General features: G+C 40.7%; 4 protein-coding genes across 8 annotated transcripts in view; 2 read left to right on the forward strand and 2 right to left on the reverse strand.

Annotated features, from left to right (window-relative positions):
* The window catches only part of LOC103974415 (G-type lectin S-receptor-like serine/threonine-protein kinase LECRK3), a 2,864-nt gene extending 444 nt beyond the window's left edge, over window positions 1-2,420 (forward strand). Inside the window, exon 1 of the mRNA XM_009389238.3 lies at window positions 1-2,420. This exon is cut by the window's left edge and continues 444 nt beyond it. Within this exon, the coding sequence (XP_009387513.2) occupies window positions 1-2,218 (2,218 nt within the window). The 3' untranslated portion in view covers window positions 2,219-2,420.
* A 5,693-nt stretch (window positions 2,421-8,113) lies between these two features.
* LOC135677229 (probable protein phosphatase 2C 23) lies at window positions 8,114-11,340 on the reverse strand. The gene is made up of 4 exons (XM_065189310.1): window positions 9,569-11,340; window positions 9,362-9,475; window positions 9,024-9,288; window positions 8,114-8,925 (listed from the first exon to the last, which is right to left on the reverse strand). The coding sequence occupies exons 1-4, from the start codon at window positions 11,141-11,143 to the stop codon at window positions 8,810-8,812; spliced, it is 2,070 nt and encodes a 689-aa protein (XP_065045382.1). The 5' UTR covers window positions 11,144-11,340; the 3' UTR covers window positions 8,114-8,809.
* Window positions 11,341-13,035: 1,695 nt separating this feature from the next.
* LOC135581791 (uncharacterized) lies at window positions 13,036-18,774 on the forward strand. 4 transcript variants are annotated; one of them, XM_065189314.1, is made up of 5 exons: window positions 13,036-13,161; window positions 13,591-13,809; window positions 15,468-15,544; window positions 15,999-17,606; window positions 17,913-18,774. In XM_065189314.1, the coding sequence occupies exons 2-5, from the start codon at window positions 13,688-13,690 to the stop codon at window positions 18,587-18,589; spliced, it is 2,484 nt and encodes an 827-aa protein (XP_065045386.1). In that variant the 5' UTR covers window positions 13,036-13,161; window positions 13,591-13,687; the 3' UTR covers window positions 18,590-18,774. The 4 variants fall into 4 exon arrangements, with proteins under 4 accessions (XP_065045386.1, XP_065045384.1, XP_065045385.1 ...); XM_065189312.1 differs by having other exon boundaries at window positions 16,004-17,606; XM_065189313.1 differs by having other exon boundaries at window positions 13,054-13,248.
* A 1,352-nt stretch (window positions 18,775-20,126) lies between these two features.
* Window positions 20,127-24,023, reverse strand: LOC135677231 (replication protein A 70 kDa DNA-binding subunit A-like). 2 transcript variants are annotated; one of them, XM_065189315.1, is made up of 3 exons: window positions 23,877-24,023; window positions 23,432-23,742; window positions 20,127-22,715 (listed from the first exon to the last, which is right to left on the reverse strand). In XM_065189315.1, the coding sequence occupies exons 2-3, from the start codon at window positions 23,707-23,709 to the stop codon at window positions 20,345-20,347; spliced, it is 2,649 nt and encodes an 882-aa protein (XP_065045387.1). In that variant the 5' UTR covers window positions 23,710-23,742; window positions 23,877-24,023; the 3' UTR covers window positions 20,127-20,344. The 2 variants fall into 2 exon arrangements, with proteins under 2 accessions (XP_065045387.1, XP_065045388.1); XM_065189316.1 differs by lacking the exon at window positions 23,877-24,023 and having other exon boundaries at window positions 23,432-23,850.
* Between the last annotated feature and the right edge of the window lie 232 nt (window positions 24,024-24,255).

Consider the following 24,255-nt stretch of genomic DNA (forward strand, 5'->3'; position numbering starts at 1 on the left):
ATTCTACTCCGAGGATGGAGGCTTCTACGTTGGAGTATGGCTGCAGACATCACCGGGAAACAACACGGTTATATGGACAGCAAACCGAGATGATGCACCAGTTTCTGAAGACGCCAAGTTACAGCTAACCGAGCAAGGACTTCAGCTCACGCAGAACAACAAAGAAGACATACTTATCACCAATCTTCAAGTAGGTGCATCTACTGCCTCCATGCTCGACTCTGGTAACTTCATCATCTATGATGCCAATTTTGAATCCCGGTGGGAGAGTTTCAGCCTCCCGACTGATACAATCATATCAGGTCAGACCTTACAAGCTGGCAATGAGCTTATTTCCAGCATCTCAGAAACCAGCCACACAAGTGGAAGGTTTCGCCTAAAGATGCAGTATGATGGTAACCTCGTCTCGTATCCGGTAAACACAACCGACACTCGAGAGAATGCTTATTGGGCATCCTCGAGTGATGGACTGCCAGTTATAAGTCTAAACCTTGATAACCATGGCGGCTTATACCTCCTGTTCCAAAACGAGAGTCGGATTTGCAATTTAACAAACGACAACCATGTCTGTGATTATTCAAGCACAAACACATCAGATCTTGGAAAAACAAGCAACAACATCAGCATGTCTGATCGAATTTATCGTGCTACGCTGAATGTTGATGGTATATTACAAGTGTATGCTCATGATCTAGAATCAAACACATCAAAAGTACTATTTGAAATTCCAGAAACAAAAGATAAGTGCACGATTAAGGGAACCTGCGGCTTTAACAGCTACTGCACCTCCATGGGTGAAAACCTGGTATGTATGTGTTTCCCTGGTTTTGATTATATTGATGCTAACAGAACATGGATTGGATGCCAACAGAATTTGACCGGTGGAGGTTGTGACTTGAAAAGGGATAATATGGTGCTCAACATGTCTACACTAAATAACATATGGTCGGTAGATGATGCCTATACTATTACATTACCTCTAGGCACCGTGGAAGCTTGCAGTGATGCATGTTTGACAGACTGCAATTGTGAAGCCGCACTGTTCGACGATGGCAGCTGCTCGAAACAGAAGTTCCCTCTGAGATATGCACGGAGAGATACATCAGACTCATCTGTGATGTTAATCAAAGTCGTGGGAACCAAAGGCCCTACAGGAAGAACTCTTGTAAAGAAGGAGTTATCTATTAAGATTTTGTGTGCCATTGTGGCTGCTGTTACTGGGTTAGTGACAGCATTTGTAGCCTTGGGCTTCTTTCTGTATAGGCATCAAACTCGAAGATATAAAAGAATATCGAGGAAAAGAGAGCTTGAATTGGTTGATGAAATTGCTTTAAGGCGTTTCACCTTTAAAGACCTTAGGGATGCAACTGATGATTTCAAGCAAGTGTTAGGTAAAGGAGCCTTTGGAACTGTTTTTAAAGGAGTATTGTCAACCAATGATAGAACTGTGGCAATAAAGAGGCTTGAGAAAGTGATTGATGAGGGAGAACAAGAAGTTCAAACAGAGATGAGGGTAATTGGCAGCACACGCCATAGAAACTTAGTACGATTGCTTGGGTTCTGCAATGAAGGTCCTCACAGGCTACTGGTCTATGAATTCATGAGCAATGGCTCACTCGCTGACCTCATCTTCCAAGTAGATAGACACCCTTCTTGGAGTGAGCGAACAAGGATCACGCTGGACATAGCTAGAGGGATCCATTACCTACATGACGAGTGTGAAGCCAGCATCATACACTGTGATATAAAGCCTCAAAACATATTGATGGACGACAACTGGACAGCGAAGATCTCGGACTTTGGGTTGGCGAAGCTATTAATGCCAAGCCAGACCAGAACATTTACTGGCATCAGAGGGACAAGGGGTTACCTTGCACCAGAATGGCACAAGAATGCACCGATAACAGTCAAGGCAGATGTGTATAGCTTTGGCATCATGCTGTTGGAGATTGTATGCTGCAGGAAAAATATGGAACTGGAGGCTGAAGTTGATGAGATTATGCTGTTAGAATGGGTTTACGGTTGCTTTGTTACTGGAGCACTGGAAAAGCTTGTACCTGATGAAGCAGACATGACAGAATTGAACAGGTTGGTAAAGGTGGGATTGTGGTGCATACAATCTGAACCAGCTTCACGGCCAAATATGAAGAATGTTGTGATGATGCTGGAAGGCAGCATTGATATCTCTATTCCTCCACCACCAACTTCGAGTTTCTAATTTGTAGTGTCATGCGGACACCTTGTTAGTGACTAGGATGAGGAAAATAAGTATGTTCCCTTTTCTATGCTTTAAAGATTTGGATTTCTGTGAGAACATATGCACCTTATATAATAAATTGTCGTGTTGGACCCTAAAACATCTTTCTTTCCTGTAGATGATGTACTTAGCACTTTTCATATTCATCTATCAAATAAGAGAATCTATATATAATAGAAGAGCATCTGAGTGTTGTTGTTTACCATGATGAGTTTTCAATGCTAGTGCATTAAAATAAGAGTTTATTCCCAAAAGAAACTAGATTAACTGATAAAATAGCTCAAAAATTTATCAATTGATAATGAATTCATGTAGTGTTTATTCTATCACCTAACTAATAACTTCCTTGCACTTTGCCCTAATAGCATGGTTGCTTGGCTCTTCATTTATGAAAAATAATTGGCATTTATCTAGCAAGTCCCACAAAACAAAAAACATCACCGGCATGCGATATTTAAGGTATCATGGAGGGCATGATGAATGATGCCACATTGCAAATTGATCTAAAACAAAGAGAACATTTTTATGTAACGAAATACCCTATTGAAGCATGAGGTCTGCATTCGACCAGGTATGTCACCTGATTTTGGTCCTCACTTAATCCAGGACTCAAGTCTCAGTCGCCTTTGTGCTAAGAACAAGAAGAGAAAGAAGCCATGAGAACAGATGTGAATGGCTGTCTGCAGCATTGGGGTAGCGCTTAGCCAAAGACTCATTCAAGATGATGACAGTTTGGTTGTGCCTGTAAGCTGCAGAGAGTACTGATTCATGATTGCACATGGATTAGCGGTGGAAATGGCAGCGGCTGGCAAAATAATAGAAGTAACTTATGGTTGTAGTAATTCTTAGAAAGCTTGTGTTGATTAAGAAATATTTCAGAACTTGTCCAATAAGAGTGGCTATCAGCCCAAGTAGGTCTTCTTCCTAAGCAAATCTAAACACTATTACAGTTCTTGCACCTCCCATCTCTAAATTAATAGAAAGAGAACCCCTAATTTCTTCTCTGAATCAACCGCTATACATTCATCACAGATAAATTCATTAAATCACTGCCAGAAACAAAGGGTGACGGATGATAAACACACAAAGATGAAACAAATTGAGATGATCAATTTTACATTTTGTGATTCTTATGTTTGTGTGATAAGATAGAGTAAATACTTGTTGGATGATTTACAAAGATTTAGAGTGAACCTAGCTCTCTGTATCGAAAAACAATGCAGGTTTTCTATTGACAATATCAAATTTTGCCATCTCCGCAGTGGTAATCGCAAGCAAGAGCTATAATAAATAGTAAGCAAAATAATTAACATAAATCACCAAGAAATTCAAAAAACAGGGATTAATAAAAGGAATGCAAACATCGCAGCAACGTGCTTAAGGTTGAGACAAAAGGAATGCAAACATACCTGGCAAAAACATCGCGGTCGAGACAACATCGGTTCCGTGGGACTGGTCTGACTCCCGATCTACTACAGGTAGGAGGAGAGAGGAGGGCGGGATTTAATCAGCGTCTGTATGCGGCCAGATGAAACTTGAATTAGGCGATCAAGTGGGTTCGAGAATGGAACCTATGAACCCTAAGAGGAAGGTTTTCTTGGGCTGGGCCGCGTCCATTGGATTACGACGGTCCGACTTGGGATCCGTCATAACAATACAAACGATCACCCAAAACCGTTGAAAGGGTACATTCTAGCTTTCCTAAATTACATATAACAAACTATTTAAGTGAAATGCTAAGTTAAGAAATACAAAAAACAATATTAGAGACGCAATGTGAATAGAATATATTCTCATTGCGATGGTTTGGATTTTATAACTATTATTTTTTAAGAGAAAACTATTTACTAACTGAATTCTAAAGTGCTTAAAGATTTAGAGAACCTTTCAAGTTCTTCATCCCTACATTTGACGATTCCTCCTCTCTGCACATCCAAAATGGTTAGGTTCTCATTCCTTCTTACATGACAAAAAAATATCCTTCACAACAACATGAAGGAGGTCTCATGTGTTGTTAACCATGAGATTTCGAAAGTTGTCATTGACATGATCAGATTAAATAAAAGCTCCAAAGTCAGATTAAATAATCCCAAACTAGTTGTGAGCTGATGTTTGAGAGTAGGATTATATTTCTTAAGGAATAAAATCTCAGATTTGAAGATATTCGTCTTAAGATTAGTAAGAGAAGAAAAGAGATCTAAAGTTATGGTAGGAAAAGGAATTGCCAAGTACAACAATCAACATATCGTCCATATATCATACATAGTAAATGAAAAATTAACACCATTGAGATTAAATTAAAGATGTTATCTTGTTTTTAGCAACTAAGCCATCATAGATAGATAGATAGATGCAATCAAATCAAATCTTCAATTTAGGCATTATTTTTTGTTTTCTTACTTGCTATTGAAATTTTAAAAAATAACTATTTAACATTCTAAGTAAGGCAATATAATATTTATTAGTATATTAAACAAAAATTAATATTAAAATAAATTCAAAATAATAATTAAAAAATTGATATGGAGGAGTTACATTTTATTGAAGAATTTTTCTTCGCCCTTTTAAATGTTAAAATTTTATATTTAAGATTAAATATATCATATATAATTCTAAAATATTTCTTAATCTTTTAAATATCAAAATTTTATTATTAGATTAAAACTTGTTATTTGAAATTTTTAAGATTTTCTTTAACCGCTTAGAATTTTATTTTTGGATTAAAGTATTCAATATTTTCTTTGACCTCTTTTAAGGTTTAGAATTTTATTTTTAGATTAAAACATGTTAAAAAATTTTATGTCATATGTATTGAATACATGATATTTGATTTTTATATTTGAATTAAGAAATATTATTTCCTCCTATCCTAGTTTATCTTTTTAATTTGTTGTTATGTTTTAATAACTTATTATTAATTAATATATGTTTGATAATAATTACATAATGTTGCAATTTGAAATCAAGAAAATTTAGTAGGATTTGAGTTAAAACAATCCAAACGATATGCTCAATTAATAGGTCCAACCCAACCCATAAGTCAAGGCACAATCGATAGGCTAGGCCTAACCTAACTAGTAAGCCATAGGTCAAACTACCACCTATAGGTTAAGCCCAAGCCTGACCTAACCTATAGATCAGGTCGTAGCCCACAAACTAGGCCTAGTCAAAATAGGTCAATCCCAACTAATAGGTCAGACCTAACCTGCAGGTTAGGCTCTAGCCCATAAGCTAACTCAACCTAACCCAACATGGGCAATCACATGCAGTGTACATGACCAATCTATAGGCCATGGGCTAGTCCAAATTTGTGTAGTGCATACACAGTCATGTGCACATGACTAGACATGAGGCAGCCTAACTTAGTCCAATATCATGCAATGCAATTGTTGTATTTGGCCCAATTAAACTAAATTAGATTTGATTAGTTTAAGTCTATTTTAATCCTAATTTAATCTAAATTATGTTATGGTAGTTCTAGATCAATTAAATAAGGATTACAGTTCAATAAGGTTCTAGTTAAATCAAGTTCAATCGGATTGATTATTTGACATTAATAATATTTAAAAGAAATATTTAATATATTATTTCAACTCGATTAGTATCAGGTGATTTTATTTCCTTATCAAAAGCATATATAATGATTTCCTTCGATAATTAGCAGGCTATCAAACGTAGCAGCTAGATGGTTCCTCCATTTGTTGTGGAGAGAAATATATTCCCACTTTAATAGGTGAGGGACACTACTCCATCCATTATTTAGAGTGTAATATGGGTTTGTTTTCATCTATTATTAGGAAAACACAAACTAATCTCGTAGAATAAAACCTCTCCATCCATGGTTGGGAGAGTGCTTCCTCATGTATTTGATATCATGTATTCATTTTTTAGTTGATTTATAGGAGTTCATACTTAGCAGAATTTTTTTTATTTTTTATTTTCAATAACATTAGACCATATTTCAATGAATAACAAATATTCCTCTATTGTTATGGAGGGCTAGTTGAATTTATCTTCAAGTTAATATTATTATATTCTTTAATAAAGTCTTGGGCCACCTTTAACTTATGATTTGATTAATAAATAAATTATAATAAATATTTTATAAGTTATTAATAAAATAATATTTATTTATTTAGCTTTAGATATACTTATGGAAGATGTTGTGATCCTGTAAATAAAAAATTTCAAGATATAATATTTTTTTATGGTATTAAAACGTAGTCTAAGTGTTTGAGTCGCTTGATTGATTTTGATCAACAATTTTGTTTGACATATTATAGATGTAATGAAGTCAATTCAAGATAATAGTGGTTCTACCACTTGAGATGCTCATAGTCATTATACTATTGGCCTCTCGGAGAAATATTCGAGTAAATTATAATTTGGATATTCTATGTATCATAGAGTAAACTCGGTCTTTACATACACTTGTCATTATCCTTTCATCTTTTTGAATGAGACTATATTAGTTAGATCTCAAATACTTCAAATTTAAGGTCCTATTTGGGATTCGTAAATCTGATGTAACTTAACATATAAACTTTTAGACTAAATACAAAATAAGTTATATTCCTCGTTTAAAATCATGTACAACATATATTATGAATCACACCCAGACTCAACATATATTCCTCGTTTTAGACTAATTGGGTAGGCTTTCTTATCTTAATTAGAGCGAAAGTTAAATGGTGGAACAGCCTTTAAGTCTTTGATTAAGAAAATGAGAAAAGAAGAAGGATATCTAACATCCTACCCATTAAAGTGGGTATTGTCATTTGGTTCTATATAAACTTCTGCTGTTCTGATGCTGAAAGATGACCTTAGTCAGTGAAAATGGGCTTTGAAAGATATTGAAAGGAATTGGAATTTATAACAAACCAATTCATGATTGATTGACTATATTTGGTCAGGAAAGATTTCACATCTACACCCATTAACTACAATTTCAAGTTTAGAGCTTAGATTTAAACTTTATTGACATGCTCTGAAATCAAGTACGAGAATATATTCGATGAAAAGGTAATCATTGTTCCTGAGGGTGGACAAGACCTTAAATCAGATGGAAAATGGAAGGGAATGATGGTTGCTTTACTTAATATCATTCCTGTTCTTCCAAATGAACCTTATAGAGAGGTAGCAATAAAAGTAGAGGACTGTCTGTCCAAATCTTTTTCTTCCTTTAACCAGCCATCATCAGGACATTCGTGCATGAAAGTAAACTGAGAACTTAGCTTAGATTAAAGGAGGTCTACCCCAAAATGTGTTCACCAGAATTTACCTCACCTTGGCACACACAACAATAGTCTATATAAATCACATTTGAAGGGCACAAGGAGTCTACCCCAAAAGAGTTTTCAAAGAAATACTTTTGACTTTTAGAAGAGATTGCCGATCTAATGAAGGACAGAAGCAAATTCACAGTTGATAAAAGTCCGTTGACAAAGATGTTGTAAGTGCGCGATGACCATCCAGTTCGAGTTTACTTTTCAACTAACATCATCATCAGAGAAAGGAGCTGTTCTCTTCATGCATAAATATTGTTAACTTGGATGGCTCACTTGCCTGGAATCCAGTTTCATTCTACTGCTCGATGAAGATTTTCTTGAAGATGATGCATGCCCCAGAACAGCTTCATCCACAAGAGAAATGACAGCCATTGAAAATTGTGAAAGATGAACAATTCTCTTGATGGAAGATTGTCTACCATGTTTCTGAGATTGACAGCAACATGCCTTGAAGACTTCAATTGACCCATCAGGCAGCAAGGTTAGACTAATGTATTATCCACACATGAAGCAGCAAAAGTCAGATGGCATGCATGTCTGTGGATCAGTTATTGTCATAATTTACCAGGAAAGCAGAACTGTCAGTGTCAAATTTATTTCAAAGATGTGGGTATTGCATGATGAACATGCTTGTTGACCTGGTTTCTGATATCAAGATTGGTCAACCTTTTCTCTAGACAGTTTCCAACACCAACAAGTATGGGACTGCAGGATGTATCATTGAAATGCTTGGTCATAGTCATAGTTCATCAGAATATTCCTGTTACCTCAATCAGTTTGTGATCTTGAATTGTTGACTTTTACCCTGAGCTGTGCAACTCACTTTGCAATGCATAAACTGGGACAGAACATCCAGCAAATTTGTTGCTTGGAAGTTCTCCAAGTTGAATGATAGATGAAAGAACAAAGGCTAGTTTGCGCCTTCATATAGCGTATTTGATCAAGAAAGAATGAGAGAGCCTCATTGCAAGTCACAAATTATTTTATGGAGTAAACAAAAGGTCGAGGGGGAAACGAAGAACAAGTCCAAATGGGAAGAGAATGAGATACATATTAAGAAGAAGAAGAAGAAGAAATATTGGAGCTTGGTTACTTTGAACCATGGAGCTTTGGGAAGAACCAAGATGACAATTTCCTTTCTATTTCTGAAGCTGCTACTTTTCCTGTACAGTGTGCTTCACCCCCCAAAATTTATGCTCTCCAAAGCTTGATTGTTATGACAGAGCTGATCTCAGAATTATCCTGCACCCATTCTGTATATTATCTACGCACAGGACCTCCACATTCTTCCTTCCAAGGAGATGATTATGATGGAAACATCATCGTGATACTTTCGTCTATCTCCTTGCGGAACATCAAGCAATTGATTGAACTCCATCCCTGCAGTCGTCGGTCGCAAGGCATCCAGAATTCTGATTAATATTTCCATACGATTATGTGCAATGATCGACCATATCTGATGGGAATTCGGATCATACCAGCTTTATCTGCAGCTCGGTAGAGGACTTCTTCCACGAGGTATTGAGCAGGATCGCCGTCGGGGTTTGTCGCAGTGAACATCTCTACTTGGGTGACCACCTCTTCGTTCGTGAAGTATTGGTAGAGACCATCGGATGAGAGTATTAGGTATTTATCTTTGGGGCCAATCCGGTGGTAGCAGAGAAATGGATTGCAGGTGATGTATGGTGATGTCCCCTTGTAGTCGATCTTGAATGCCCCCAACAGGGCGTTGTTCCACTTTGGCTGCAGACAGTGAAACAGAGGCATGAGAGGAGACAGGAGGAATAAGAAGTTGCTCCGAGATCTATATATCAACCTGCTTTAGATAGCCGGCACCGAAAGCCCTGGTCACCTTCAATGATCCCTTCACCCGGTTGTTGACGATGGCACCGGGGTCATCAGGATGTTCATTTCGGATTCTTCGTACTTCCTGAATCACAACGGGCACGAGCATGTTACATCTACAAACACGGGATCATCAAACATGGAGACGATATGCGGTTGCAGTGGTAGCGCTCCTTACCTCGTCATTGCAGGTGCTGTGATCCAAGGTGAGCTGCACGGCCAGCAAATCACCGTCGTCGTATGATTCAAGATAACGTAGAGTCTCGTTCCTGATGGATTCCAGATCTTGGGTCGCTTGCCCCACCAAGTTCCAGAGATCAGACTCCGCTCTCCTGGCCAGAACGGCGCAACTGTCGCCGACGTTCATCAGATACACGTCCTCGCCCCTCATCAGCATCACAAGAACACATGATCCCATCAGTGCCAGCTCCGGGTTCGCAGACACCATCGTGTTGGCCATATGCAGATAGGCCTCCTCTGTTTTCCTGAGAGCTCTGGAAATCGCCTTCAGTACTGCCCGGTGGTCGACCGCGCCGCCGGTGCTCGACTGTGTCAGTTGTTCCTTCGACCGCCTGTTTGTTTCCGAAGCCTCTCCATCGCAGACCATGTTGCGTTCGCTCCTCTTAATCCTCCTGCTCTGCTTTCCTTCCTCGCAACAACTATCGTCGAGCTCCTGCGAGGTGTCGGTGGAAGTCTCACGGGTGTTTTGCGGGTCGTCCCAGAGCAGCCCCTTGAGCTCCCGTTGGATGGCCGGATAGAGATTGGCGAGGAGGTAATCGGTGGCGTCGGGGCCATTGAAGCCGTCGTAGATGCCGACGAAAACCCAACCATGCTCCTCCGATACGACGACATGCGTTCTGTCCTCACCGGCCTTGCCCTGAGCCCAGTGGAGGTTGCCGTTCGTGCCATCCGACGAATCGGATTCATCCCCGATGCAGTCGAAGCTCATCTGATCGTTGCCGCTGCTGTTGATGGTGGTGGAGTTGCTGCTGGGATCGGCGGCCGAGTCGAGGTTGGCGATGAGGTTGGGAACTCTGCCGCCTTCGGGTTTCGTAGAGGTCTCGCGGGGCGTGGCTACGCAGCTGAACCTGGTGGCGGTTCTGGAGAGGTACTTGGTAAAGCGGCGGATGAGGGCAGGCGCAGTGCGGCTGTGACGGGCGGCCCGGCGGATTGCGAGGCGCTGGGACAGGCTGCGATAGAAGTGACCGGAGGAGGACGAAGAGGAAGGGAGGCGGTCGAGCGGACCGGAGAAGGCACAGGAAGTGCGTTGGTTCTCGATAGGGCCAGAATGGAATCCCCGATCGAGGTGACCCGAGCTGAAATAGTGGCGGTCGGATCCGATGGGGCCGGAGAGCGAACCGGAGTGTCGGGGTTGCAGAGGGACGGAGGCGAAGGAGGAGGAGCTCTCAAAGGAGGCGGCGGAGGAGCAGGCCAGCTCGTTGCGAAGGGCGAGCGGCGCCGTGGAGAGAGGGGTGGCGGCGTTGGCGCTCACGGATGCACCGGAGATAGACCGGAACATGGTGGTGCCTGTGGCGGCGCCCTCATCAGAGTGGTGGACGCGGGAGGAGGAGGAGGCGTCGGAGCCGTAGTTAGCGAGGTGGGGCACGTCAGGGCCGACGTAGACAAAGGAGTGCCCAAGGCCCTCATCGACGGGCTCCGACGCCATCGCGGCCGCAGCGGCGGAGTCAGCTGCGCCGACGGGGCGACCGTCGCCGGAGAAGCAGGGCGCCAACGTCACCAGGCGGTTGCCCATCGCAGAGACGGAAGAAAACAGTTCTGGAGACGGGATCACGGCAAGAAAAGGGGCATCGAGAGTTCTGAGAACGAGCAAGGGAAAGAGAGGTGCGAAGAATGATGGAGGGTTGACTTTGTGCAGGGAAAGACGGCAAGGGGCGAGGAGTTGAATTTTCGAATCTATTCGTTTCCTTTTCTAAACAAAATGTCAGGAAATCTCGCCCTTGTGGCGTTGACATGGAGATGGGTTGCCATCATTTCATTGGGCTCAACTTAAGAAGCAGCTCTCGGGGAGAGACGGGATTAATCAACGCAATAATTAAGAGAGGGGCGTGTAATTAAATGGTGGAAGATGGGAAGTCAAACCACAAGCGGGGATTCCTATAAACCCCGGGGGCTTTGAAAACCGTGCCCTGCGGGGCCCTCCTCTGCAACGACAGTTGACTCCGACGTGTCGAGTAGAGAGGCGAGTTTTGTTGGATACCGTATTTATCTCGGATCCACCTCGAACTCGAGCCTGAGCTCTCCTGGGAGGCGTCGAGAACGATCTTTTCTTGTGCTTTACGAACGAACACCTTAATGAACTACGCCAAATTGCTTGGTTAGGACTGATGACCCGACATCGACAACGATCCAAACCTACTATCTGCGGTTAGCATCAATGCAATAGTTCTGTTTTGGTGGCAGCAATAATAAACAACAGCCCAGATTTCTTCCCATCTGACACTGATGATGACATCCTCCTCAAGGCATCTTACAATGAATGGCAGCCGGTGTTCCTGCGGGGAATCCGATACTCTTTAATTTGCATTAGCTCATCCGATCATGCTTATAGATCATCAATGCTATTTATTTACGGTTTCAAAAATTGATCATCCACCTGTAGATGTGAGCACAGGGAAAAGAGATTCAATTTCTTCTGGGGAGATTTATCTGAGCTGCATGCAGAAATCATCTCAGCTGTTGCATCCCCTTCAGGATTGTCACATTTCAAACCCAAATTTATAGCTGTTTATTCTGAAATAAGAAGATTTCATGGTCAATTTTGACTCCATCATTATATAATCTATCTTACGAGGAGCAGCTTCGAGGTATATCCTTAGATGACAAGTCCAGTCTTGGATTCTATTCTATGTTTACAATATGATAGCAAGACTCCGGACTGCCTCTCTCTTCTCCATTCCTGCAGCTTTCCTAACACTAAACAAAACTAAATACTGAAATAACTCAGAGTAATTGCGATCCACTAAGACCATTGCATCCTTCGAGAAGTCGTCATCTACGTTTCGAGATTCCAGAAAGCTGGCCGAGATCATCCGTCTATGTCAGGCTTCAGGTAAGCATGGGCCCAAATCACACCTCACATCTTAGGCCCATTAAATCATGGGTTGGGCCTCACTCCGATCTACTTATGGTCCACCGCTCCTCTCGTACACATCCGACGCTCACTGTCGACACGAGCCACGCCAAGGAAGTATCCCTTTCTGATACTTACTTGACAAGTCAACGCCTACGCGTCCAAAAACCCTCTCCCGTCCGGTTGACCAAAACGTTGACCAAAAAATGTTCAGTGGATCAGATCAGATGATGCGTACCATTTTGGTCCGTCTCATGCGGCGAGAACAGAGGCTGCCACAGCATACGGTGTCGACTGGGGCAAAGCGATGCCATTAGCTGTTCGGTTGTTGAGATGCGTTGGAATGCCGCCATAAAATGTTGTCGTGAAAAGAATAGAACAATAAATATCAACGAAGTTGGTTCGATTAAATGAAACGGACGATCGAGATCAAAAGAAGGGACGAGATGGACGGTCGGATGATACCCAACACCACAGCCGTGTCAAAGTCCGAGCACATGTGATAAGAAGAAGAAATATAATAATTGAATTAAATTTGGAAGAAATAGGAAAGAAAGGGAAGTGAAGGGACGGGACGGGAATCATTTAGCGTCAACGAGGCAGTCTCCTCTTCTCTCCCCTTTTCTTCTCTGTTCTGCTGGTGCCGAGTTGAAGATTCAACACCGCCCGCCACAGTAAAAGTAATCTCCACCACAGTACCTTCTTCTTCTAGTCTGTACCCTAAATCCGCATTCGATTGCTTTCCTCCTCGTTAATCGCGCGTTACGGTACGTTTGCAACTGATCTGTTTGTTTCGGAGATGAAATCACTGGATGTTCACATATTTGCCGTTATCTGATCTAAAAATTCCTCCTTTTTTGGTGTGTCCGTTTCTTCTTCGTCGATAGATTATTTTCACGGTTCTGTTCTATGGTAATAGATCATTCTTTTTGGTTATGTGTTGCTTTTTGGTCGTCCGATTGACCGATCGGTGCTTTGATCGATTCGTTCTCGCCCAATTGCTTGTGGATTCTTGTGAATCTACCTAAAAGATTGCCCTTTTGAGAATTGAATTGATTTTCTGCTTGAGCTAATACTGTTTGATTGATGGGTCATTTGTTTCGTTCCAGGCTCGATGATATTGCAGCCAAGGTCTCGTGGACGCCGTTTGATCATCTGAGGGCGGGATATGGCTCAGTTGTTGCAGCATCAGGACTCCAATGCGTTATGCGACAAGAATCACACGGGTTGCATGTGGAGCGTACTTCAACATTTCGACTACCATCAGCGTCTTCACGCGAACAAGTCCCCGGAAGACACGAATTATGGCGGCGCGGAACATGCTGGGAGTACGTACTTGCTCTTGTGTTTGATTAGTGTCATGTGTTAGTTAACATGGGGGGTGTCAAACTTTGGAATCAATGAACTTTAAGTTTGTCTGGTAGAATAAAGATTGAAATGATATGCAGTGTTTTGGTAGTTGATACTAACGTTGGATGTTCTTTTGGGAGAGAGCTGAAGGATCAAACTTAACTCATGGAGGTTTTACATACAAGGACAAGTTCTGATTGTATGCCTTGGAGGTTCACTTTTAGTGTTCCTGTTATTCTAACTTTCTTTAAGGAAAATATTGGAAATAATTTGGTTGGTTAAGGTATCACCTAGTTATTCAGTAAAATTCCATTCGTATGAGAACACAGGACACAGAAAGGAACTTGGCATCGATATACGTCAGGTACTGGAGCTTTTCACCATGAGAACCTTGTTTAGGATTGATTGTGAACTGTACCAGTCTATATTGTCATTCTTACTATGGGGCAGATTATGGTAAATGTTTAATTTTCCCCATCAATTTACTGGAAGTCTGAATTGTAATAGTCCCTACCTTGATTTCTCAGTGAACCTCCAGGGAAAACGATCGATAGATTCCTTTACTATGTTGATGCTCGACGAGTCCTTGATTAGCATCAGCTCCTACTTTTTCTAAAACCCTAAAAAAATTGGAGATGCATGATTTGTTGTGGACCACATCTAAGGATCTGAGTGAACCAGTTGGACCACTTCTTGGCCAAGTTTCCAGCAAAAGATCATTCAGATGTTTGCTAGTCAAAAGGTTTCGCTCATCTTGTTACAATGGATTTGAAAGTATTTTCTTTTCTTCTTTTGGTGGTGAGGAAGATTCAATATATGTATCATAATAATCTTATACCCAACTCATCAAAATCTGATCAGTATCTGTTGTTGCCAGGTTTTTTAGCCAATTATGATTAGTGCCAAAGTATAGCAAGAAGTTAATTCAGATCATTATTAGCCCCAAAAAATTTATCAGATATGCACTCATCTTGTAGGAACCACTTTTTTGTAAGCATTAAAATTATTAGTCGCCTACTTAGCATGGTGATAGGTGATTATTTGTCAATTACTTGATCAATGCCAAATACATGTGAAATTTGGTTATAGTCTAGCTAATTGACATATGTATTGCATATCCACAATTCAGTCTTGCCAGCTTATGGACTAAAAATGAGTAATGTGATCTCAATACTGATATTCTTGATGCGTTGATTATTGGAATAGGCAGAGGGTTTTAATCACAGAAAGATGATGTTACAATAAATAATAGTGTTGAGTGAGTGAAACTATTGTTGAAAGTGACTTCTCAAATATGTAGGTTTTGAAACTTGTATTATATGATATCGGCTTAGTAGCTCCTGAAAAGGTCTTTCAAGTTTAGCTGTCTGTGACTGCTTCAGTTTCAATAGAGCTTGTGTTTAAACTGGTTACTTTGGCTGTTGGTTTCCAGATGCCATTGGGCATCAAGTTACCAAACATCAATTGATCCATCTTCTTCTGTTCAGAAATACATGACCTTAGGTTACAGACAACCATTCTTATGCTGTTGGTTTCCAGATATCATTAAGCATCAAGTCACTGGCATTATGTGATTCATCTTCTTCTGTTTAGAATTACATAACCTCATGTTACTGACGACCACTTCTTAATATAGGTACAGAGTATTCAAGACTGTATGTTCCTTCAATTATCAATCAACACGACAAGTCATACAGAGAAGCAAACTCAAGGGTGAGTTTTAACTAAGAAAGTTCAGGTAGTAAATTTTGCTGGCTGCCATAGTTAGAAATTTTTCTTAACTTAGCAGGTAGTGATATAAGTGTTTTATCATATGTTCTTACTATTTTTTATTGTTTCTTCTCCAGTTTGGTGGTTAAATGTAATGTGTTTTTGTGGCACAATATCTTGAACTTGATCAGAGCAGACGATGCCAGCAATTTTGTGCATTGTTATAGACTTCAAAATATTTGATTCTCTAATTCTAAATGATAGACATGAGTGGATCATTCATTGCCTCTTTGCTTGCTTTATGCTTTTCTTTCTAGATCAACTTGTACATGTTTCGTGCATATTCTTCACATAGTGAATTGGAATTAGATGGCATCTCTGATGAACTAGAAGGTCCTCAGTGTTGCTTTTCTCATGCATCAGTTGCACCTGATTTAATGACGCCTGTTTTAACCAGTTCAGGTTGTCAAAAGAAATTCAGGCAAGGCTCTTAGAGATTTAATATTAAAGAAGTTATTCAGGAAACTGCATCGTAAACAAAAAATGCTTCCAGTAACACCACGCCTGCTGCGCACATTTTCCATTCATCACCTGGAGTGCAATGATTATGTTCTTCCAGAGGAAATGTCTGCTGAAAGTGAAATAGAAGTTTTAGAAACACAAGAGACTGATTCTTTGCAATCCAGCAAAGAAGCTCCTCTTATGGCAAAAGACATAAAATGTCAAGTTTGTGGATCAGTTGACATTGTAAAAAATGTCGGTCAGGATCAGCTTGTTGAGCTTGGAGATCATTTAACCGAGAACCAAACTATACTAGTGGAAAAATTACATGCAGCAAGGGAAGCATTCTTGAAGCAGAAGCAATTAGTTGCCAAAGGGATTGGAACAGATGAAGTGAAATCACCATTGGAAATCACCACTGGAAATCACCATTGGAAAATAGCAGGAGTTCACTTTGTCAATGAAGAAGTGAAATCACCATTGGAAAAAATATCCGTTTCAAAATCCACAGACAATGATTTGCAGGCTGTGCCGTCTAGTGCTGGTATTAATGTAGATATGCTAAAATCAGAATCTGCAGTTCTAAATGATTATGGGGTTGATCCTGATTCAGAGTTTGTACCCACTTCTCATGAAATGGAAAATCGTACAGTTCATGGAACTCATTTAAATACTTTAGTAGATATAACTCATGAGAACAGGAATGAGAATCATCGGATTTCAATGGATGGATTCTTGCATAAAATCCCCTATGGCCAGAAGGTGCCTGAGGAAGTCCTAACGAAAAGGTTGTTCCAATCTGCCTCAGCTAGATCTTTCAGGGATGTCTCAAGTTATACTTATGGTTTTCCTCCTAAAGTGGATCCACATCAAAGTATTAAAAGGTCCCGTTCTGTTGTGGATTCCTCGGATCAATATTCTAACTTTCTCAATTATATTCCAGTTGGAGAATCCAAAAGGCTGCCTGAGATCTTTATCTCAGTAAAGCAATACAGCAGTGTGCCAGACAGGAAGACCCCAAGAACCTTTGGAAGAATTCATTCTAATCCAGAATTCAGATCTTATCATCTAAGTCAAGATATCCAAAGTGGGCTATTTCATGCGTCTGTTGACATGTATAGTCTTACTAAGCAAGAGTCAGTTGAGACCACTTTGCATATGAAGGACAAGATGGAATCGTATAAATCTACAGAGCAGATTTGTAATTTAAATGCTAGTGGGTCAACCGAGAAACTATCTTTGGTGAAAATCAGTGAAACTGAGCTGAGTGAATCATGCAATGTTACAGATTCAACAACGGAGTATGGTGGCCATGTTCAGCTGCCTCAGAAGGATACTGGAGCTGCGGAAAGCCCATTCTTAGATGGCAAGTTTCACCAGATTGACGTACCTGAACTTTTAGATTCAAAACAAGCGGGGAAGGGTCATGTTACAGGGCATGATCTTGCAAGGATACCTAAAATAGACCCCAGTGACGAACAAACAAAACAAAACCAAAATTCTGATCTTGACTTGTGTTTTGAAGAGGATATTGACAGTTCATCAAAATATGCAGTCTCAAAAGGTGAAGTACTTACAAAGGCAAAGATTTAAACATGATAATTTTTTTTATCCCTTAAAAGAAATATTTGATAGATTTCCTTTTCTTAAATTATATGTTGAGTGCTAACTGCATGGAGATGGCATTCCCACTATAGTAAAGAAAAAAGACTTATCCTAAGCACGAGTATATTATGTTTACTGTTATTTGCATGTTTTTATGTACTTGCATACAGAAAGGTTTTGTAGACTTTTACCTGTTTATTTATTTTTATACAACTTCCATGGAAACTCTTGGTCACACGGTATATATTTAATTTCTTTTAAACAGATTCCACACTCAGGAGCCTCCATTTTGAAGGGCTCAATTCTTTGCCACAACCAGCCAACGGCTTGGATGTTGATATCTCAGCCGGGGTTGAGCCTGTTGAATCCAGCTCCAGTAATGAGCTGCGAGATGGCCTTACTAGTGCTGATGTTTCTCACATCAGAGTGGATCAGAATGATGAGGCTGAGTTCGATTACATCAGAAATATTTTAATGGAACCTGGTTTTAGTGGTTCGGCATGGTATTCTCGCTACCAGTCAGTGGACCCTTTACTCTTTGGCGAAGAGGCTTGCACATTTCATGTATTTGAAGCTGCATCATGTGATTCTGACAATACATATCTTGATCATCATCTTCTTTCTGATCTAGTAAACGAGGTCTTATTCGAGATCTATGAAAAATCTTTCACCCCTGGCATGTTCTTACATATTGGTCCTCGTGTCAGGCCAATTCCTGTGGGTTATCACATCCTTGAGGAGGTCTGGGCAAAAATCAGTTGGCATCTTAGTTCAAGAAGACAGCCGATTCACACACTTGAAAATGTCATGGCAAGAGATTTTGCCACAAGCAATGGGTGGTTAAACCTCCAGCGGGATGCCGAGTCTGTTGGAATGGAGTTAGCGGGTCTTATATTGGATGATTTACTGGCTGAATTAATGCCCGAGCTTACTGTTGGCTGAAATCTATATGCTGCATCAACCTAGGCTTGTTGTTTGCATGTACATATCAATTTTTTTCTTCTGTTGATGTTGAGTATTGCTTTTTATACCATCATTCATATGTGTACAGAGTGAAAATATTTGTAGTATGTTTGGAGTGGGGAAAAAGAATAAAATCCTTGTAGCATAAGATTTGCGATTGCAGATATTGATTGAACATCTATAAATTAATTGTGTAACTGCAGCTGTGCAGATATTTACTGGAGTCCATTATGGACAGATCGATGATGATTGGGTCTAGTTATTGGCTCTCTCTCTTTAACTGAACAATTTAAGAATGGTACAATAGGAAAAGAATCAAAATGATGTTTAATTGTCTTTTGAGGAACATGAATAATCTTTATGATTTTTTTTCTAAGTGGTAAGTGACGAAGATAGAATTCAAGCTCACGATTTTACGATAAACTATTAAATTTTTTATCAATTAAACTAGTTAATGTCTTTATCAATTTTACAATAGGCATTACTATTACCACCATAAACAAGGTTGAAGCATTGTGGTATCTCCCAGCAAGCAGCAAAGGGGGGCAAATTCTTGTAGAGGTTACATGAGAAAATATAGAGTGAAGTAAGCGTCCTCTTATTTAGATACCTTCACGTAAACCACAAGAGAGAGAGAGAGAGAGAGAGAGAGAGAGAGAGAGAGACGTCTCAGTTGCAACCACAGCAAGCACAGCTGCAGTTGGATCCACACTTGCAGGTGTTGCATTTGCAGCCTCCATTCTCAGAACCTGACTCCATCTCAAACCCTCCAAAGTACCTGCAACACCCAATTCAGCTCTCCCTATACTAATGCAGTGTATCCAATCGATGAAGTGTAAGCCAAGACTGAGCACACATTTCCATCACAGATGAAACACCTAAAACTCACCCTTTAGTAGGCGCAGCAGCAAAGACGATAGTCTGATGGTTGGTGTTTCCCTCCATCCCTAAATCAAGTCGTTTGTTGCACCTGCACTCGAGAAACTATGCTCAGATCAATCAAATGGTCGGATGAATTTTCGAGGAGGTTTTCAAGTGCTGTATGGATTGGAAGAAGGAACAGTAAAGGAAAATGACAGAAACCGATGGTGGTGATCGCCACATCCATTGCCGCAGTTAAGGGCAGAGTCACACCCACATTTCCCTCGAGAAAAATTCTCTAATCAATGAAACTTCTTTCCATCTTTCAGGTATGATTGAAGAGTGAGATTGGATCAATTTCATCCCGAATGGAATGATCATTAAATTTGATTGTATCTGCTTGCTTCATTTCATACTTATTTTAGCACTTAAAGAGGTAGTTAAACAAACAGCAATCCAAGCTGACAAATATTAGAGAACATTCAACTCAAACAACCTCAGGGCTGTCATAACTTGTATGCCTACCTGAAGTAAATTCATAAAAGGAGACTTCCAACCTAAATAAATGCATTGGGAAATAAATTAAACAACAAATATATGATACAGCCAAAGGTACAGTCTGTTTGACTAGAGATCATAAAAGGGAGAAACAAAATGCAGAAGAAATCACCTAATGGATTGAAATCGATTCAAGAAATAGCTATCCACAATACATTTGGCAATTAAGCATCAACAGAACGCCTCGAAAAGCATTTTATCCATCAGTGGAATTTGACTGTACACAAAACACCATGCAAGTGCCAACATACACTGATAACTCAACCGGTCTACTCTTCCGATCATGAACAAGTTTTTTTTAAGAGTACCAACAATTTAGAAACCACCGACATGTTGCCGGGTGTTGGTGTATCTTCCTGATGAACCACCATCCCCATATGCTGATCCGGCAGCACCCATCCCAGGGCATTCACTAGCCCAGTGCCCAGGCTGTTGGCATTTAAAACAAATGTTGGAACCCGTACTTGAGAATCCACCACCTACGGACTGGCCCTGCCTATTTACACCTCTCGGACAATTCTGGAAACTGTGACCATTGGAGCCACAATTGTTGCAGAATGCTTGAACCTCATTTCTGGAAAAACTATGTTTCATGTTGCCGCCATAATCATTTGCATGCTGCACAAACTGACTTGTTGCTCCCATTCTGTATCCATCGGAACTGCTATTATTGCCAAAGTTGTTCCTTCCAGAATGGATATTGCCAAAGTTGTTGCTATTACTGCCAAAGTTAGATTCACCAGTACCATAGGTAATATTAGCCATTCCAGAAGTTGAGGCAGAAGTTCCATACGTTCCTTTAGATGCATTGGGATCTTCACTCGAAAGCTTCTCAATCAGACCTAGAAGATACTTGCTCTCAGACAATGGGTTTATTTTCTCAGCTTTGACAACAGTTGATTTCACACGCTGTTCATCACTAAATGTCTCCTCCTTAACTTTCAACTTGAATAAATATTGATGGAAGAGCACCGTCCGAATAATTTCTGCAAACTTCAAATCATCTTGTTCTTCATATTTCAACAAATACAGCTCCTTTGCAGTGACACCCAATATCTCCTCGCCACATTCTTGGAATGCTGTAACCCAGGTCATACCTGTATGATCCTGGATCTGAAACTGGAGCAGATACCTATAATCACACTCGGGAAAACTCTGATCACAACGGTCACAATGCCAAGTGCCATCACCATTGTTGTTAACCTTCTTATTGCATGGCCTATCCCCTACCATCAATGGACAAGCTGTATAGCAGAAATTGTCAACCTTTATGAACGTGATGGTTGCCTTTACGGTTATCCAGTCAGGTTTCTCGGATCGTCCTAAACCCTCATCCTTAATCTGTGAGACTGTCTTCCTAACATCATTCCTACCCGTGGTTGTTGTCTCCCTGGATATTGAAGCAGCAGTCATACTCTTCCCTTCTCTATTATACCAGTCTCTCAATCTGTGAGCCTCGGGAAAATCAGGATTTATAAATAGTTGGCTTGAGCCAATAGTAGTTACTGACTTCCCATTAAAATCACTGACTCTCCCAGTTTTAATGGCCAATACAGGACATACACCAGAGTCACACATATGTTGAAGTTGCTGACCCTCTACGCTGCAGAACTTACCCCACATAGTCATTTCCACAATACGACCTGACATATCCTTTAATTGGAGAGTTTGTTTATTGGTTTCTGTGCCATTTTTTCTCATTATCGAAAGCGAGGGATTTATTGACACCACGATGCCAATAACATCAACCATGGTATTGTTTTCCAAGCCTTCAATTTCATTTATCGGCCGAAAGTTGAACTGTTGCTTTGGGATGGTGTTATCTTCCTCTAAACATGGTTGGATCACTGATTGAGCCTCTAAAAATATTTCATATTCATTGTTCAGATGATTAAAGCTCTTCTGCGCAGGCTTCAAGCTTCCTTTGGAGATCAAGTACACTTTCCCCACTTCAATCTGATCATAGAACTGGTCGGCTACCACGTTAAAGCAAGTAACACGTATTTCTCCACCATCTGAATCCAGGAGATCAAAAGAGAAGACTTTCCCTTCCCCCCTAGGATTATTGTAGCGCCGAAGTTCACTCTTGGTTGTCACTCTTGCCTTAATTGTCCATCTGCCCTGGTAAGGATTCAAAGCAGAAATAGGAATAATGCGAGCAGGAGCTTCATTCTTGGCTATAGGCCCTCTATTTGTGTACAGCGGTGGGGGTTGCTGATAAGCAGGCTGAACTGGACGCCCATAGGAACTAGCAGGAGGTCTAAATGCTCCAACAGAAGCTGGATTTGAGAACCTCTGGTTTTGATTACCACTGTTCGGATGTGATTCATAAAACCTCCCGATACCTTGTTCAGCTTTTGGCTGTTCAATATTCGGACTATTCATGTTCCTGCTCAACATGGGACCACTACCATAAGAACCACCAAAAGATGAGTTGTTTGTCATAGACTCTGACTTGGGATTAAGAGAAACTCCTGCAACATTTTGTCCGCTGTTAGATTTGCTAGAATTTGGACCACCATAAGTTTGAGGATTCACCGCAGCCTTCACTGGTTGATCTGTACTGGATGGCTGAGCAGGGATAGGAGCTCGATTTTGTGAAGCAGGACCATTATCATACAATTTTGGTTCTCCAATTCCATTACTACTGCTGACAAGGACTTCCAAGTTGATAACAATAATGATTCTGGATTTAAAAGTCAAGAGGTAAACAAAGGCACTGAGAAATAAACCATACACATACATAAACCACCATGCATATCAAAACCTTGACTAAAAAGAGAATTTGGTTAACGATATTATATAATAGATATGTTACTCTCAGGTGATAATCATCATCTACCATTATGAATGTGGGATTCCCAATGACTCGAGAAAGGCAGAGGAAGTAAGAGATGGAGAAATGGGAATATTGAAAGCCCAGGGGTCCTACTTCATCAGTAAATATCTAATCAAATTCCACCATTTTTTTCAGAAAAACATAAAAAAATATATACTCTGCTGGAGTACTCCACCCTAAGAAAGAAAGACTGTCATCGAAAATAAAAACTAGTAACACTCGCTGATGGTAAAAAGTATTACTTTTATATCTTAACTAAAGCTTCGGGTCTATTTTCTAATTTGGGGTTGAATCTTTTGATGATCAAAACTCCGATCTTCAAAAGGAATACTCCCCAAACAAACAATAATCGTCATTTTGAATGAAAAATTAGAAATATTTATTAAAGGTAAAAGCACTTCGTTTCTTTCTTATCTGAAGTTTCATTTCTCTCATCTCATTAGGAGCGAATAATTTGACAGCAACAAGAATTCAAACAATCAAAACTCCTGTAATCTTCAAGACATGGCTCGTTTCAACATCAACAAAAAAGTCACAATACTAGGAGATCAGGAGGCATTCACCTGCGGTTCTGGATGACGTTACAGATGAACTCGTTGAGCTGAACGATGGAGTACTTCTGCAGTGCCCCCGACTTAACGAGTCCGTTCATCTGCGTCGCGAGCATGGCCTGCTGCATGTGAGTTCCGTCGGACAGCAGCATCCGGTACCGCTCCGTGGTGCTCTGCTGGGTGTTGACCAGCTTCACGTCCCACACCTGCACCACCGGCCTGGCGCCCTCCTCCGCCCGCCCCTCTGAAATCGCCGCTATTGCCCCCTGCGTCAGATCCACCGCAGCCATCCTCTTTTACCTCCTCCTCGTCCCCTTGACTCACTTCAACAACAGATCGAAAACCAAGAACCGAAAATTGAGAAGAAATCAATCGAGATCGAGTTCGAGATCGAGCGAGAAGAGCGAAGCTTCAATAGCAGATGAGAAGATTAACAGAGGCGGTTGAGGGCTGTTACAGTGGATTAGATGGCTTAGGAACCCCTCTTCGCCGATCGCTTCTCCCGAGGCGCCAGATGCGGTGACGGGTGCTTTCGAAAGAGCCCTAATAGTGGATGGATGGCTTTTAAGGGCCGTCGAAGAGGAGCGAACCGACTCAGTTTGAGAGGGAAAACCAATGAAATCGAGTTTTGGAAATTTTGAGTTCCGGTGGGCTTCGCATAGTAGGCCTTCCTTTCTTAGTGAGACACGGGCCCATATATGTTAGGCCTAATTTAGTTTGGACACTCATATTAATAATAAATAAATCTTCCGTCACAATTCGAGATTCGGGCACACCTTCGATCTGACGGCTGCCGTTCTCTTTGATGCCCACGGTCAATCATCTAGGACGCTCAT

The sequence above is a fragment of the Musa acuminata genome, chromosome BXJ1-6, assembly GCF_036884655.1.
Source record: "Musa acuminata AAA Group cultivar baxijiao chromosome BXJ1-6, Cavendish_Baxijiao_AAA, whole genome shotgun sequence".
Classification (NCBI taxonomy): domain Eukaryota; kingdom Viridiplantae; phylum Streptophyta; class Magnoliopsida; order Zingiberales; family Musaceae; genus Musa; species Musa acuminata.